Source organism: Dasypus novemcinctus, chromosome 4 (assembly GCF_030445035.2).
Source record: "Dasypus novemcinctus isolate mDasNov1 chromosome 4, mDasNov1.1.hap2, whole genome shotgun sequence".
NCBI lineage: Eukaryota > Metazoa > Chordata > Mammalia > Cingulata > Dasypodidae > Dasypus > Dasypus novemcinctus.
Genome location: NC_080676.1, coordinates 132,562,148 through 132,581,338, shown reverse-complemented (window position 1 = coordinate 132,581,338; position 19,191 = coordinate 132,562,148). Strand labels below are relative to the sequence as shown.

At 34.2% G+C, this 19,191-nt stretch overlaps 1 protein-coding gene across 8 annotated transcripts in view; it reads right to left on the bottom strand.

The window, feature by feature from the left end:
• Window positions 1-19,191, bottom strand: part of USP25 (ubiquitin specific peptidase 25) — a 164,568-nt gene that overhangs the window by 19,537 nt on the left and 125,840 nt on the right. For 4 of the 8 annotated variants that reach the window (XM_004462644.4, XM_058296107.2, XM_012526812.3 and 1 more), the window contains 3 exons: window positions 15,118-15,257; window positions 11,055-11,168; window positions 8,853-8,948 (listed from right to left, as the gene is read on the bottom strand). In XM_004462644.4, coding sequence (XP_004462701.1) covers window positions 8,853-8,948; window positions 11,055-11,168; window positions 15,118-15,257 — 350 coding nt within the window. The remainder of the gene's footprint in view (window positions 1-8,852; window positions 8,949-11,054; window positions 11,169-15,117; window positions 15,258-19,191) is intronic. The other 4 variants (XM_012526815.4, XM_012526814.4, XM_071214901.1 and 1 more) reach the window with 1 other exon arrangement.

Below are 19,191 nucleotides of genomic sequence, written 5' to 3'. Positions count from 1 at the left end.
CTATTGAATATCTTTGTTCTGAAAACCCTTTCATCACCCCTCATTTTCTCATCTCTTTGCAGAACGCTATCTTCATTCTTTGACTCATCACCATCAAATCCCTCTCCTCTTCGTAAGTGCCAATAAAGGTCATGTCTAACCATTTGCCTAGTGTGTTCTCTGGTTTTCAGGCTTCCCCAATTCATGCCTTTCAAAGTTCAGTTGAAATAAGAGTGCTGGAATATACCTTCTTTTCCTCTAAGAATATGCTATTTACTTCTTGATTTCTCTCTAATATTCTCCTAATTTTCACAAGTAAATGTCAAAAGCATAGTACTCTTCAATCTACAGGTGTCTAAAGCAATAGAAGTAGAAAGGCATTTCCAAATTTCTAATTTTTTCAAATGCAGAAAACTACTTTTCATCATCAGCATCAATGAGTTTCTCAAGTATTTGTATTTAGGAGCTTCCTTAACAAGTTTTCTGACTCTTAAAATATACTGGAATTATATCCTTTTCTTCTCATTCTCAAGAGATGTTCCATGCTGGTGTATTTAGCACACAGTGCTACAAAATCCACCATATGAGTTAACACTGCTGAGTTGTCCAATTTGCCACACACTACTTCTACAGAATCCTGTTATAGAATAATGTTTGTCCTTTCCATATTTTTTTGGCTGCCTATGATGGTAATTATCTTAAGCAATTATTATAGACACTGCAATGAAACCACTATATATTTACTAAATGAAATGTGATAATGACCATTAGGTGACAGAAAGGCTTTGTATTCAATTTTTTTAACTTCTCTTTCACCAGACTTTAAAATGCAACTGCTAATTAAGCCCAAATTTACCTATTCAGTCTTGTCTCCTATTGCTCTTCATGATGGATGTCCTCCCTCCAATGTCAGGAAAGTCTCTCCGCAATTACATGTGCTTATTAAGTTCTCTATACATGTAATGCTATTTCTTGTTCACTCCCCATTTGTCTACAGATAATGCAACCTAGAAGACTAGTTTAAGTCTCTCTCTCCTTGGAAGGATTCTTCAGGTCTTTACTTAGACTTTTTTTTCTATTTTACTAAATCATATATAAATAGTAACTTATTAAACTTTATCCTGACATACCTATACACATACATTAGAAGTTATCAGCAATATGAACATATAGTATATTCTTGTGGCAATAAGATCTAATGGAAAATCAACTAGACTAAGTTTCAGAAAAGCTAGGTATATCACTAATTAATTCTGACATAAAACAAGTCAAAGATCCTTGTTAAGTCTTACTTAATACTCTAAATGCTGAAATAAGGTTAACTGATTACATAGAGTATATATATTTTTAAATGGCCACTGAACATTAAAAAAAAAGCTGTACCAGGGGACAAAGAAAACCTAGTTCAAATTCCAAGGTTATAAATCATATAGGCCATATTCTTTGACTACATGAAATAAAAATATAAATAAAAAGTAAGGATAACAATGAAGCTAAACACTAATAAAAATAGTTTAGAAGGAATAAAATAATGTGGCAATTTGATAAAAAGTCAGAGGCAGAAAGTCAAAGGGAAGACCAAAAATGAAGAGAAACAACAATGAGAAGAAGAAGAGTAAGGATATCAAAAATACAGAGCAAGTTCTGAAATTTAAAATACATAAAACATTTCAGTAATTTGTAATACCTAGATTAAACAGATGATTATCTAGCAAAATATAAATTACCAGAACTGCTTTAAGAAGTAGAAAAACTAAAGAGACTCAGGGAAAAAAAAAAAAAACTGAAAATGCAGCCCCAGAAATGTAAACAATAAAGCAATCAGGCCCACAATGTTATAAAGCTGTGTTGTTAAGTCAAATCTCTGAGGGACAAATGCTCTCTTTGATACTCAAATTGCTCTAGAGTCTGAAAAAATGGGAAAGCCTTCTTAATGATTATATAAGCCTAGTATAATCTGAATATCAAAAATTGAAAAATATATAAAAAAGAAGCTATAGATCAATTTTACTTATGCATACAAATGCCAACACCCATATCCATTTAGGTAAATGAACTGTATAGAGTAAAAAAAGAAAATACCAGGAATGGATAGTGTTTGCAATGATTAAAAATATATATATTAGTACTAAGATGCTAAATTATCAGGACTAAGGAGATATCTGTTCAGCAACTCAAAAGAATAAAAAATTATTAAATTCTAACACCCATCAGTTTAAAAGAAAATTTGCCAAACTATGAATACAAAAAGTGATTTTTAAATTTATAAGGGGGATCTACAAGGAACCAATACTATATGTTATACTTAATAATAAAACATTAGAAACATTCTCATTAAAATCAGGAACTAGACAAAGAAACCTGCTACCATTATTCTGATATTTAATTATGTTCTGAAACCCCTAGTCAAGGCAATAAACTGGAAGTGAAATAATACAAAAAAATCAAATGATGAGATAATTACTGGGAGAAGATTTACAGAAATAATCAAGAGAATCAACTGAAAAATTATTAGAAAACGAAAGAGTTCAGTCAAGGAACTGGATACCTACATTACACATATATATTATATATATATAATATATAAAACTAATATATAAAATTAGTTTTCCCAGTACCTGTCTTACAAATAATCTGGAATAAAAAGTGGGGCAAAATCATCCATTTCATAAAGACATATTAAATGGTTATACATCTAAGAATAATTTAAACAAGAAAGGTATAAAATCCTATGAAGTAAACTTATAAAACTTTATAAAGAACATAACAGAGGACCATACATCTAGGAATAATTTAAACAAGAAAGGTATAAAATCACTATAAAGTATACTTATAAAATTTTATAAAGAACGTAACAGAGGACCAAAAAAATAAAAAGACATATCATGAGAAGACTCAAAATACCAAATAGTGAAATTCTCCACATTACCCTAAATTAAAGCATACATACAATGTAAGTACAATCAAATTAGGATAGGAACTTAACCTACTATCATATATGCTTTCAGTTACCTCCTAAAATCTTCCTTGTTGCTCTAAAGTGGCCTCTCTCTAAGCTACACTCAGCATTTAAATTCACTACCTTCCCCATTGTGGACATGACTCCTGGGGACGAGCCAACATGGTACCAAGGGATTATTACCAAGCACCAAATAGCAATGCATTTGGAAAAAGACCTTGGCCAAAGGGGGGAAATATTAAATACAAATGAGGTCTTATATGGGAAACGGACTTTGGCCCAGTGGTTAGGGCGTCCGTCTACCATATGGGAGGTCCGCAGTTCAAACCCCGGGCCTCCTTGACCCGTGTGGAGCTGGCCCATGCGCAGTGCTGATGCGCAAGGAGTGCCGTGCCACGCAAGGGTGTCCCCCGCGTGGGGGAGCCCCACGCGCAAGGAGTGCGCCCGTGAGGAGAGCCGCCCAGCATGAAAAGAAAGAGCAGCCTGCTCAGGAATGGCGCTGCCCACACTTTCCGTGCCGCTGACGACAACAGAAGCGGACAAAGAAACAAGACGCAGCAAATAGACACCAAGAACAGACAACCAAGGGAGGGGGGAAATTAAATAAATAAATAAATCTTTAAAAAAAAAAAATGAGGTCTTATGGCTAAGAGGTTTCAGAGTGAAGTCGGAGGTCATTCCAGAGGGTAAGCTTATGCACGTCTCAGGAAGATCTCACCAGCTGCCACAGTAAACAGTGCCTTAAGCAGAGGTACTCATGAAGGCTCTGGAGACATCTAGACACTAAAGGCAGGGCAGAAAATCCTAGGAATTTAGTACCCTGTCAGTGGGCCTTACGCTGGAATATATGATAACCTGTCTCCCCAATGTATTGGAATTAGACTCATTTACAATTTTTCTACATACGGCTCTTATGTCCCTTTTATTTGAACCTGTAACTGGCATTATACCCATTAACTGTGTGTCCTAGAGACTTAAATCTTCTAGCGGCTCATATGCCAGTTGAGCCCTGAATCTCAGCAGAGTTGCAGCCAACTCCTACTCTTCAGTTCACTGGACTTGCCCAGGACAACAAAAGGATAATGATAATGGAGAACACCCATCCTCCAAAAAACAAGTATCTATAACTGCAAGCTTGACAGTTCCACCCCATGGGATCTAAGAACCCTCTCAATCAGAAGCAGAGTGGGCATCACCACCCCAAAATCCTCAAGACTGAGGAATGAACAGATATAAGGGGGGGAATGCAACTCTGGACTAAAGCAGACCTATCATTATTCTAGTAATGGAAGAACTTGCAACATTAATATAAAGGCAGTGGTCACCAGAAGTTCTGAAGGGAAAAAGATGTAACCTGGAGCATTTTGGGGATACTGGAATTGTTATAGGCCATTATACATTTTGTCAAAACCTATGAAATGGTGCACTGCAAAGTGTAAACAAAAATGTCAATTATAGACCATGGTTAGTAGTAATGTGTTCATTAATTGTAACAAATGTACCACAGTAATGAAAGATGTTAATGGAGAAAAGTGTGGGAGGGGGAGGAGTGTACATGGGACTCCCTTATATTTTCAATGTAACATTTATGTAATCTAAGCCTTATTTAATAATTTTTTAAAAAATTAGGTAGCAATATAAGGGGGAAATGGAAAGGAGAAATGAGTTTATATGGCTACGAGTCTCTAAAAAAGAGTCTGGAGGCTGGCAGAAGGATTGCCCTTATGCACAACTGAGCAGAATCTGAGAGACAGATAAAGCAGATACAACCCCAGATATTGGTTCCTTTGAGGGCTAAAGAGACCCATGGGAGTTATGGTCATGGCCGATGGGGTTAACTACCAGGTCAGATGGCCCCTCTTTGGAAATGGTGTTTATGTGTGATGAATCTGGACTCAGATGGGATCTCTCTTCATAAGACTTTCATGCTAATGTGCTGGAGGTGCAGTTAGTGTTGGGGTTTAAGATATATTTAGGGGATTTGAATCTCTGGACTGACAATGTGATAGCCAGGTCCTGAGCCTCAACAGACTCCAGCACTTACAATCTGATTTATTGGACTTACCACACTCAGCTAAGATGGAGTTGAAGAAGGACAACCACCACACTATGGAGCCTAGAGTGATTACAACTGAAAGTGGGAGGATTGCATCCAGCATCCATGTGGAATCTGAGCCTCCTCGTGACATAGAGGGGCAATGGACACAACCAATCCAATATCCACATAGAAGAGGTGGCATTGGATTGGGAAAAGTGGACTTGGTGACTGATGGGTATGGGGAAAGGCAGGAAGAGATGAGAGGTAGAGGCGTCTTTGGGACATGGAGCTGCCCTGGATGGTGCTTCAGGGGCAATCAACGGACATTGTAAATCCGCACAGGGCCCACTGGATGGAATGGGGGAGAGTATGGGCCATGATGTGGACCACTGACCATGAGGTACAGAGGTGCCCAAAGATGTACTTACCAAATGCAATGGATGTGTCATGATGATGGGAACGAGTGTTGCTGGGGGGGGGGAGAGGTGGGGTGGGGGGGTGGGGTTGAATGGGACCTCATATATATATTTTTAATGTAATATTATTACAAAGTCAATAAAAAAATAAAAAATAAAAAAAATAAAAATTAGGTTGTATCTGGGGAGGGGAATGCTAAAGTGATTCTAAAATTCATAAAAAATGAGACTCATCATTTATTTTTAAGAACAAAAGCAAATAGATATCCTACAAAATAATCAAGATATATTACAAATGGTCCACTGATAAATATATAGATGCACTCTTCAAACAGACCTAGTTACGAATGAGTTTTAGTATATGATAAAGATGGTCGGTGTGAAAAGGATGCATTATTACCCAAATTTTACATTTAGGCTATTTGGATATTTCTTCATTTGAGGAAAACTAAAATTCCATATTGAACAATCTAAAAAAATAAAATAAAATCATAAAAGTACTTTGGAGTGATCATATAGCCCCACATCTATATGAAAATATTGTGGTATTTTATAAGATGAAAAAATTTCTGTACAGATGCCAAAAAGAAATTTAAAAGAGAAATGATTAACCACAAAAAAATTATAATTTTAAAACAAATTAGTTAGCAGGTCAAATGCTCATTTAATTAAAAATAAAAACTCAATATAAATAATATACAAAGGGGATGAAGTGGCAGTTACTATAAGAAATACGAACAGTCAAATGACTTATAAAGATACAAGCCCTCAACAGAAGTCAAAGAAATATATTTTCAAAATGGGATTAGACTTTTTACATATCATTTAGAGGTAACAAGCAACAAAAGTACAAACCTATATAATTATTTGAAGACAATTTGGCAATATTATCAATGTTTAAGATTTGCAATTCCATTTTGCTGTGCTCACAAGAATGTTTCCAGCAATATTGGGAATGACCCAATATTGGAATTAACATCAACAATAATGATAATGGTGAATTTAATTAGCATTTTAAAAATTCACTGTGATAGACTATGTCTGATGATGAGCTGCACATGGATCATCTAATTTAAGTCTAAAGAAAATTCCCGTTTTTAAATGAAAAAAATTGGTCTTGGCAAATTGCCTAAGATCGCACAATCATTAAATAATAAAGCAAAGATTTAAAACTGAGCATTTGACCTTTGCTGTCTTGCTGGTAACAGCTAGCCTGGACACAGCTTCCTAACTTGAACTATGAATGGATTATAGTTGTGCTGAACTCTGACCCCATAACCACCCAGGGTGTCCAGAAGCTACTAGTGCTATCACTCTTGTACATGTATGTCATTTTACATGTTTTATCTATGATGGAAAAGATTGGGATGCCCTGTTCTAAGTAAATGTTTAACATTTAGTAAAACTCAATAGGAAATGAAGTATAGCCATGAAAAAAATGAGATAAACCTATGAATTTTGAATAATCATCCAACATAATACATGAAAATAGAATTAAAGGAAAAAAAGAGACAACCAAAAAAGTATAATCTATTTTTATTTAAATTGTATATTTACTGATAAATATTTGAATGTAAGTCATTCTTGTTTGTCTGTCTACCTAGGAGGATACATAAGAAACAATCGATAAATGCTAATTGTGGAGTGAAAATTTGAGAAGTGAATGGGAAAGTTTATTTTATATGCCTTGGTATCTTATATTTTATTTATTAAAACATCACTCTCTCCAAGAAGCTTGTATATACTGTTTTCACATTACATGCTTTCCTTCCATGTCAAACTGCTCCTTTGTCATACTGATAACAATTCTAATTAATGTTTGCTTCCATGCTAGACAATAAGCTACACTAAGTAGGAGCAGTCCATAATTTTCCCAGTTATATCCACTGGATTTAGGTCAGTGCCTTACATATAAGCAGGTATTATATATTTGCTGGGTATGCGCATCAAAAGGAGAATGGAAAAATAAATGATAGTATATTCATACAATGGAACATAATGAGAATGAACAAACTTCAACTATATTCAGTAACAAAGATGAAGCTTCAAACATGTTGAGTAATCATAGCCATATATAAAATCATACAGTGAATAATTCCTAGTATATATATATGTATGTATGTGTGTATGCATATATATGTAAAGTTCAAGAACAACAAGAAAACTAATTCAGAAGTCTAGGAAATGGTTACTTTTGGGTAGAAGGCAGAGTAGTAACCAGGAAGGTGGGACAAAGATAGCTTCTAGTGTACTGGTATATATTCTACGGCGTGACTTGGTTGGTGGTTACAGGGATATGTTTACTCTATTATCCTTCACTGAGCTGTACACTTATTATCTGTGTACTTTCCAGCTTATTTTATATCTTAATAAATAAATTTTATATCTATTGCACAAATGCAGGGAGAAAAATAATAAAAGCTATTTCAAAAAGTGTGATAGTTATGTCAATTGGTGACAATTACTATGAAACAATGAAAAAACTAGTAAGAAAAAGAAACCTCATTAATACTCAAGTGTCATTATTTCATTAAAATCTTCAGGGTATTTTAATTGTTATATACAACATAATTACAAAAGAAATTTTAAATGTCTTTTTCAAAGTAAATTAAAAAGCTATAGTAATCCCACAATTACGATTCTGATATTACCTTTCCACCTCATGCCCCTGCACAAACACACAGACAAGCAACCAGTGCTCTGAAATATTTACTCCTTTTCCCCTCTGATTTTAATTTTTACTCATGATAGTAGCCCTGTACTGTATTTCTCTGGATTTCTTTTATTTGATACAACTTCTCTCTTTAAACCATTATTATTTGGGGATTTTGTTACTCATGGTAGAAACTAATTCTAACAAAGTCAATTTGGAAGAATTTTACTGGTCTGCCTATTAACTCTTTCATACTATATGTTTACAGGGGCAGACTCCCTCATGGAAGAATCCATGAAATGACTAATATTAAAATTAATTATGAGAAAATATGAGTAAATAAGAAACATAAGGTAAATGAACAGAGATCATTTCAGAAATACCAAATGAAGAAAGCAATATGTTATCAAATATTAAAATCAAAGAAAAAATATTGTAATATTACCTAATAGTATTAAGAAAGAGAAAAAATATGACCAGAAGCAGTTACTCAATTCCTATTATTACTCATCAATAGCCTTTATTCCCATAAGACATACAATTCAAATTTCTGCTAACAAATCAGAAGTACACTAATAGGTAAACACAGGTAAAAACTTTGTTTTTTACATGAATTATCAGGATTAAAAGAAGTCAGTCAGTCTTGGATTCATGTGAAAAAAGAAGAAATCGCCACATCATCTGGTGGCCATGGCTAATATAGGAAAAGAGAAATTATACAGGTAAACCGAATTTAATTCAAGGAAATAAACATTTTTAAAAAGTTTAATTTAAAAGAAAAAATAAAAAGGAAAATGTTAATTGTACCTTAAAGAACCCTGCTTCAGGACCACACCTGTCATATACATTCCTGGATTTACCTATCGCCATAATAATACCTTGCATATTCGGTGTCATCATGATCTGCCACAAAGGATTTAAAGTAAGAGTTTGAATAGGTAACATATATTAAAAAAAAGAAAAAGAAAGAAAAAACAAAATAATCTCATCGCATGCAAGTTAGAGCTCATTTTTCATTATAAATGAAACACTACATTTTTTTAAAGCAAGTTGGAACCAATACGCATGTAAGCATCTCTCAAAATCATCCATACAGGGTCACAGCTAACTCATACAGTGCCTTTCTGCAAACTGCAAAAAGTATTCCCTCTGATTTTAGGAATTTTAAAGAGGTATCCCCCTTGCCCACTTCTGGGCAAATAAATTAGAAAAATGTGTTGCCCTCTGAGATACCCACTTAGAAAAAGCAATACTCCTCTTTTATCAATTAAAAAAGGTGCCTCTTTCTCAAGACTTGGGGAGCTCAGTGTGGGCTCAATTTCAACCCGCACTTCAGCCATATGACTAGGCACCCCTGAGCAACCTTGCTACCTGAACATTCATAAGGAGCAGCCCTGCATTCATATGACTTTTTAAAAAAGTTCTGAGGCACATGCACTGTTGCACTGTCACTCCAATGGGAAAAAAAAAAAAAGTGCCCAAAGCATAAGCACTTGCATGAAAGTGTTAAATGATTAATCACACTTCTACCTGTCTAAGTGACAGAAGGCTCACCTTAAACCAAATATTTAACACTAGGGTGCTTGATCAATAAATTAACATTTTTATTAAAAACATGGCAGGTTCCATAATTTTCAAGAGCCAACATGGTAAGAAAATAGTTAATTAGAACAATATACTGCCATTATATACTAAATACTAAGATATTTCTCTGTTTTTATAATAGATTATTATTCTTAGCTGTTTCTGGTCAAAATATCTGTAAAAGGAAGTAAATCAAGATACTATGAAACTATCTTAGAGTAATTCAAGAGACTGCACACCTGATTCAGGTGCAATAAGCATAATAATATGCTTATTAATCATAGTATTTATTTTAGATTATACATGGGGATTTCAATGTATCTAACATTACCTGCTTAAGGAAACCTTTCTGACCAGTCCCTATAATCATAAATGTGTACCTTACACTCTTCATGTCATGCTTTCTCATTACTGCACAGTGATATTAATGTCTATATAACATTTCTGTTTTGGGTAACCTTTTGTAATAATTTAAATACAACCTTGACATTAAGTCTGAAAAATGTTACTTGGATAAAATATAATATATATTACCATTTATCCAAGCTAGTAAAAATATAACCCCATTTTTTTTCCCTCAAATACCCTCCTCCTGTAGACATGGTCTTCTCTATTACTACTCAGAAACACCTTTACTGGTACTCTCTCCAATATGAAAAAACACACATAAGAGTACCACAGAGAAAAGTGGAAAGGGGAAGAGGGGTAATAATCTGATAGACCAGAACAGGAGCTTGTTTTATCTAGATTATGAAGTATCTCGATAAAACATTTCATGAAAAGTGAAAATGCCTCCATACTGATGGAAAAGTGAAAATGCCTCCATACTGATGGAAAACTATTTAAGGAGATGAGAATTAACAGTGAAGAAGTAAGAAAAAAGTAAAATGGAAGTGCACAGTGTGTTAAACATGGACAGATTCTCAGTAATGTTGTCGAATCATTCAATTCACAGTCACACTGAGAGGAAACAGCTGCAAAAGTATCATTTATCCTAGACTGCAATCATACTATAGATTTTTCTGGGGGGTAATGATGGGCAAAGTGACATAATAAATAATTCAAGTAAAACAGGGAAGGAAAATAAAAATTATCTTTAAATACTAAAACTTTTTGCTATATAATTAAACAAATCTATTGTAATTGATCAACATGAGAGTAAACAGATCCTATTTCCACATAAAAGAATTTACTTCAGAAACATAAATGTATTCACTTGACAAATTCTTTAAGTTTTCTACTTAAATTTTCATTCAAAGTATAAAGTAATGTTAGCAATTGGTAAGGTAATTTCAGATCACAGGTGGCAAAGCTGTATGTTATGCAGCAATACACATAAGGGTAAGGATGCAGGCATGCCCAAAGTACTTGAACTAAATAACAAAAAATAAGTAGAAATGGTGCAGAGGACTATAACAAATGTACCTCATCATCATAACCCCCCTCCTTTGACTCAATCACAAACTTCCCTACATGAGGAATCGCCACCTCTACAACTCGCTGGTTAGAAGGTGGTTGGCTTGTGTCGTTTTCAGGTTTCTGCAGAAGAAAGTCATTAGTATCAACATTAGAAAAGAGAACAACGGAAACAATAAATTTGAGTACACAGACCCCCATGAATCTTTTAAAAATGCCTGCATTTGCTTAGTATGAAATGAAACCTCTAAAAGTGAACATAGCAGCAAATGTACCAATGAAGTAATAATATAAGATTTACAGCTTTCCCTTTACCTTCCAAATACTAAATTAGGTTCTCATTTTTTTTCCACAAAGCACTTTGAATTCTAAATCCTCAGAAATGATAAATTCTGAATATTTCCAAATGTCTATAAAGTCGAAGGTTATGTTAAAAAAAACTTCCAGTAATTCCATAAAAGTTTTCCTGATTCCTCCAACAAAATAAGATATGAGTTCCTCTGAAACTAGCAGAAATTTTTAGGTTTTTTTCCCTATGGTCTTACCTTTCTCTCTTGTCAGTTAATCAACTGTGTATATGCTTAATATACATACTATATATGTATATATCACTCCATACAACCTAAGAGAATCTAGTATGGAATAGTACTAATATATCATTGATACTCAATGAATTCTTGTTGAAAACAGATTTCCATCTTTAACAACTCAATCAGATTTGTTTCTTCTTTCCTTTTCATTGTTAACAAATTCTATAAATTTCACTACTTCACAGTAATGAAATGGAAGCCAGTGTGAAACCTGAAAAGTCCACTCAAAGACACTAATATGGTTTATTCAAAATACTGTTCAGGCGTATAGAAAATGTTTCCTTATTGGATTTGGATCCTTAACTTTTCAAGAAGAAATGACCAACCTGCATGGTTGTCGTGTCAAAAGAGATAACATTAGGCTAATCCAACACCTGGTATCCTAATAGTTGTTCTACAAATGGAGGTACTACCAATATTATTATACTACTCTATTATGCCACATTAAATTGCTATATTTGTATAATTCTAACCCAAGCAGAACTATCCTATAGCCATAAACTTGGCCCATGATATTTAATTAAGGATTTTAATCTTTCCAGCTATGAAAAAAAGAATAACTGTGCTAAGTTCCCATTCACAAGAGTGAAAATATTAGCAGATAAATTAAGAAATATGCTGAGAATTTTTGGTGAAGAATTGCTCACTGGAAAACCAATTAAAAAAAGCTATTTTAAAAACAGAAAATTCAAGGCAAGTAGCAAGTTGGGATAATATTACTTGTAAAACAATATATTACTTTTGAAAATAAAACTGCATTAGGGAAATTAGTTTTATAAGCCTTTCTCGTTACTATAGATAAATAAAGGCAGGAAAAGGGTAATCAATCATATAAACTTTGAGCACATATAATAATTCAGAGGTATCATTCATTGAGTTCAGATAATCCTAAGGTATAATAAAAAATTTTCAAATAAATTATTTAAGGTTGACATTTGTTGGACTCACTGTAGTGTTAAGTGTATTTTTCTATTATTAGGCCCTATATGAAAACCTCAACAAAAGCTAAACTCTTTGAAAGGCATTAAAAATAAATTTCTTAATGTCGCCAAAAAATTAAAACACAAAAACTTTTATTAATTACCAGAAACTCATAAGTCTCCAATTTTAAAATTAACTGGTCTCATAAAAGGGTACATTAAAAAACTATTTAACTACAACATCTGATCATAGAACCTTATATTGCCCATCCATTTTAACTTGGTAATTCAACAATGGGGCATCTATCCTAAGGAAATAGCCTAACATATGGAAAATGTTTTATTTTGAGCAGCCTGCTTATAATAATGTAAAAGTAGAAACAAATATGCAATAGGGAAATGTGTAAGTAAATTAGTATTTAATCACTCAGTACAATAATACTCAGTGTTTATTACAGAGTTTATACTATGGAAAAATGGTTATGAAGTTGATTGATTAAAAGAAGAAACAAAATTTTACATACAATAGTAACTCAACTATGTAAAACAAATCTTAAACTTGTGTATGAAAATAAGAGTGAAGAAACATACCAACATAAAAGAGTGATTAACTTTGGATAGTGGAAATATGCATTATTCCTTCTTGGCATGTACTTCTCTATATTGGTTTAAGTAACAGAAGGGACCTAACAGGTACTTCGTGCCTACTATATGCCAGGCACTTTCAAAGAAGTGATCTCCATTAATCCCACCATCACTCTATTTTATGCGGGAAACAAACAAACAAACAAAAACCAAATGTGCTTGAGAGAAATTAAGTGATTTATTCAAGGTTGCATAGCTAGTAAGTAGTACAAATAATATTAAAAAACTCAGAGCTGTCTGATTCCAGACTCTTTTCGCTTACATAATTTAACTTCTAAGGGTATATGTTTAAATAAGAAAACCCTTTAAGAAATGGTTACCATAATCTTAAGCAACTGTTCATGAGACCTAACACCACTGGCCCCTTAAGATAGCAATGATTAGATATGCTGACGGTGCAAACAGCGGGGCCAATTGTGGGTGCTACTCCAAAACACAAGCAATATGAAAAATATATTTATGCACCATATTCTCCTCCTGTCATTCTCCATTCTCAAGCCAAGGTGAGGCAGTAAGTTGTTGGTTAAAATATGACATCCATTTTATAAGGCTAAGCAATCAAAATTTAAGTGACAATTTCTGGGAATTTAAATTATATATGAACAAACTAAAAAGTCATGATTCCACATTAAGCTATGTAATTGTTTTGATGTTCCAGTACCAGCTAAATGGATGATTCTTATTAACAAAATACAAGCTTTAACAAAAAATTTTTAATTAGCAAAGGGCCTGGCAAACTGTTTTACATCAGACAAAGAAGATACTTTTCTCTTATACCTACCCCTCTGCCTTTAATCTCTCCCTAGATTTTTTTCCCATTTGAAAGGAGGAGATACAGAATATGTTTTAGAGTTACCAGACATTCATTCCAAGTTCATTTAGAGTCTCTGAGACATTTGTAAAACTCGGAATCATTGGAAAAAATCTAATTACGTCACTATATATTTTTTCATAGTAGATGATAAGTACTTTCAAAATTTTTCAGACAGGAAATAAATAAATAATTTCTGATTAGTTCATTAAAATACATAATTACAGAATATTCCATTTATTGAATATTTTGGTTAACAAAAGTCCTACTGTATTAAAGATATCATCAAAATTATGTTACTGATGGGATTAATTTCACTTACTAAGGCAGAAAATGCAGCATTGTAAAATTATAATGTCATGTATTCTGTAATTCTCTAGGAGGGAGATGGTCAAATACTAAAATTAAATATCCAGAAACCAGCAATAGGATTGTTTAAACTAACTTGTAAAACAAAAACTATTACAGCAACTGAAAGGTTGTATAGTACCAAATTCATGAAACAGCACCTTTCATAATACCATATTCATAGATAATATAGTACAATACCAATGTGCTCAAATTTTTGTTATAAAAAGCCATATTGAGAACCAGAATACAGGATTATAATGGCAATTTTTGTACATGAAACCCTTAATAAAATATACACGTAATTTTAAAAGCATATATATCTTGCTAATAATTCTCTAATGTACAGCATCTACAGTAGTTCTATTGTTAAACACATTTCATGGAACAATGAAAATTATACTTTAAATTCTCAGCTACTTCAATGTAATAAGGCTACAGATAGGCAGAGGGATGGGGGCCAGGAGAACTGCTAAATTATATATTTTCCTTTTATAGTCCCAAGTCAAATGGTCCATTTAATCTATAATTACAATTTCTAGTAATTCTTTAACAAGAAGATGGAAAACATGTTTAAAATTAACCTTAGGGAATTATGGCCTAGAGATGAGGTGACTTGCCATAGTCAGCATGTTCATAGCAGAGCTGTCATTTGACCCTGTCTCTCCTGACACCAAGAGAGGTCATTCTTCATTACACTGCCTGGAAAATGTTAATATGGCTATGTTCATTGAGCTTTATAAAAGAAAAGTTCTTACCGACTGCAAAATTGTTTCAGGACTTTTATCTTCATGCTCATGAGATGCCTTGGTAATTATTCGAATAGTTTCTTCTTTCAAGTGCTTTGAGAAATCACTTCTTGATGGTTGCTCTAGATATTCTGGTTCTCCTGCTTGTGCTTCATAAGAAAAGAATCAATTGTATATCTAGTATAAGTCACAGTCTCTACTAAGATGAATCTTTGTTTTTATTTCTAATAATTCTTAATATATACAATAATCCATTTTATTTTTCTATTTAAACTATTATCCTTCAACATACATATAGCACTTTGCAACCAGAATTTACAAAAAATAAAAAAATCAAAACCAAAAGCACTCAAGGAATTACTGAAGAAATAATTCATTATAGTTTACAGTAAAGAATTCAGAGTCAATTTTTCTGACATGTTAAGTACCAAAATCTCGTTTTTGGAAAATTACTAACATTATACCAAAAAAAGGACTTGGTTCCCACATACAACACAGTAGCTGTTTTGGCCTCTAGCCACAGCATCCTTTCACACCTACCTGATATAGCTAATCATGAATGAACCCAACCTTCTACTTTTTCTGAACTTACTCCCCTATTTACCATACTCCCCCTTCCCATAGCTAAATGTTATCAAAGAAAAAAAATTTACAATTTGACAAATTAGTACTTGTAGGGAGCCACCCGCTGTGAGACATATTTACAGCCTCTCACAACATGGCGGATCTCACAACATGGCGGATCTCACAACATGGCGGAGTTCACAAATCTGCCCTGTCATTTCCTTATTCTTCTTCCTCCCTGCTTCTTTGTTCTTCCCTTCGCGATGCAACTCAAGTGACCACAGCAATACGCATGTGCAAGGCGCGAAACTCTGCAGACCTGGCACAACTTTCAGCCAATCCTCTCCTTGGACGTCTGCCACCCGCAAAACCAGCCTATCACCTATGTACAAGTTCCCTTCCCTCTCTATATATCCCCGTATTTTACCCCCAATAAACAAGGCTTGATCAGAATCCTGTCTTGCCTCCATTCTTCGTGTCTCTTGTCCCCGTCTCTGTGTCGTTTGCTTTGTTTCTAGATCCCCGAGCTTGGTCAGACGGGAGGCGTCCTGTCGTATTGGCCTGGCCCGCGGGCGGTCCGGGTCAAGTACTCATAATAAATAAATCCATGTTTTCAAATACCATCCATATGAAGATAATTTCCAAACTTTTATCTCCAGATCCTGACTATCTTCTGAACTCTAGACCCGTATGTCCAACCATGTATTCTGCATGTCCACTGAGTGTCTCACAGACAACCTCCAAATCCTTACATGAACTAGAAGGCTTTACATTAGGAAGCCTTTGCCTATCTAACATTTTCTTATGCCTTCACTCTTTGCTAAAACAGGATGTATACTAGACTTTTTCAGCTTTTCTAATTCAATGAAAAAGGGACTACCTTCCAACCTCAGATCTTTCCACTTATTACTCCCTCTACCTATATGTTTACCCACCTCTCACTCTCCCCATCTGGTAACTTCTATCATTCTTTTGTATAAATGTTACTACCATATGGAAGTATTCCTGATTACCACAGACTAGGCTAGGTCTCTGTGATTAATTTCTGTGAAGAATTTCTCAGCCATGGCACTGTTAACATTTTGGGTCAAATAATTCTTTTTGTGGAGGGCTGTTCTGTGCACTTAGGTATCTACCTTCTAAATGCCAGCAGCAATGTACCCCAAGATGTGCAAATTAAAAATGTTACCAGATAACGCCAAATGTCCTTGAGGGCTGAGGTAAATGACAGAATCTCTCCCAGATGAGAATCACTGCTCAATAATCCATACTTTTTCTTTTTAATCGCACTTCCCACAATTATGTCTTAATTATTGTTGTAATTACTTGTTAAAGGTCCTTATATCTGGTAGACTAAGAATCAAAAGAACAGGGATGCTATCTCCCTTTGGTAGTGCTGATTCTTCAGTACCTAGCATATAACAGGCACTTAACCTAATGGAGAAAACAAATGAATGGCTATGGGGAGTAAGAAGGTATACCAAAATTTTCTACGATGCTCCTAGGTTTGCTTAAGTGAGTCCTAATCATATACCTGGTGGGAAACAACAGAGCTACTCATCCTCTCCAGTATTTTATTAATTTAAATAATCTTTCAATGTGAAATATTATTCAAAAAGAAATACATAATTTCAGAACACTCACATGATCATTACAAATTTTATTTAAGCAGATAACAATATGCCAAGCAGTAGGCTGGGCACTGAGAGCTTAACAAAGTACCAAGTCTCTATGCCCGCCCCCCACCCCCCCCAAAATCATACATACTATTGTGAATTGTGATGAAATTATAATAGCACATTTCAGGAATAAAAAGAAGACAGAAACAAATTTAGATTGTGGGATATGGGATATAGTGTCCTTTAAACTGAAGGATGAAAAGGTTGGGTTTGCCAGAAGCAAGAATGAAAATGAAGAGATGAACACCGTGGGAAGCATGGCCTGGATCCAAAAAACCAGTGTGGCTAGACTACAGTACAAGAGTAGAGATATGGCAAGAGATGACCCAAGTAGTAGAGAAATCACTGAGGGCGTTAAGTGGCATAAAATTTTTGAGTGCAACAGGAATTGAATAAAAGTTTTGAATATGATGGTAAACAGCAGTTTGAAAATTATTCTGGCTAAGATCTGAGGAATGGATTAGTAGAGGACAGTAAGGTACAAGAAGGTACTAGAGCAGTATGGGTAAGAGATGATTTTGCTTTGGACAATGGAGACAGCAACAGAGTTAGAAAAAAGTGGCTAGATTCAAGGTATATTTCAGACACAAAGTCTTAAAGAATAGATGTGAAATAAGATGCCAAGTTTCTGGAGTCTTAACTCCAAGGTTAAGGGGGTGAAAAGAAAAGAGGAGGAAAAGCTAAAATAGGTGTGACATGGAAAGATTTTTAAAAAGTTAAATGTCCTTATTTCTACATTTCCTGACTTTGGACTGCAGTGTTTTTCAGTGTCCCTGTATGATGGATAAGGTAAAGAAAATCTTGGGTTACCTCCAGTTTAGGAGGATTTTTGCTTCTAGGAAGGTTTTTGGATTGGTGGCTTGAGCCAGCTGCCTTAACCTGTGCTGCTCTTTTTTGTCTCTTCTCACCATCATAGATAAAAAGATTAACTATTGATGTTATGATGTGAGCCTAAAGCAATTAGGGTCAAGAAATCCATCTGGTCTTCATGGGTCTAAACCACTAAAACCTGGAAAGTCTGTGTAAAATAAAAACAAATGCTGAGAAGCGAAAGAATTTTAGCTAATCAATATACTTAAATCCATTTTAAATTCACTAGGGTCAAGGTTTCCTTCCATGTAGAGGTTTGAGTCCAAAAACTTATGAGTAATACTGAAGGAGTTCTACTTATTTTCTCTTGAGTTTTCCCTGTGCATATACGTCCCACGGAACTTGCATGAGTGGGGTTGCAGTTAGAGTAGGTAAACCAGTAAAAGTTTAAGACAACGGGAGATTGGAAATAAAAGCCCAAATTGTAGTCACAACATTTTTATTGAGCCTGTGCCATTATTAGTACTGTGCTAGGTATTAAAAATGTAAAAAACAATTAAAACACTTCTCTAATTTTAAAAAGCTCTCAGTAAAATCTGATAAATATGCACTCAGTTACAACACAATGCACTAATGCAATGAAATTACGCAGAAGATTCTACAGAAGCACTGTGGACCCAATGCACCACTTGGGAAGATGCTGCATGTTAAAAAACATTTTCTAGAAGAAATGTCAATTGAGCTCAGTCTTGAAGGATTTGTAGAAAGGATTATCTTGCAGTTGTGAAAGGAGAAGATTTCAGGTAGAAGGAATAGCATATGTAAAGGCACCATAAGGACATAAAAAAATAATAAAATCTCTGCTATCAATGAGCTTCTATACTGGTGCGCAACCAAACTACTATTTTTACTTAAAGAGGGATATGATGAATTTGGTACTGAGAATAGACTGGGACTCAGAAGAAATGATACGAGTTGCTAAAAGGATGATATGAGACAAATTTGTAGACCTGAAATCAGGAGGGTGGTA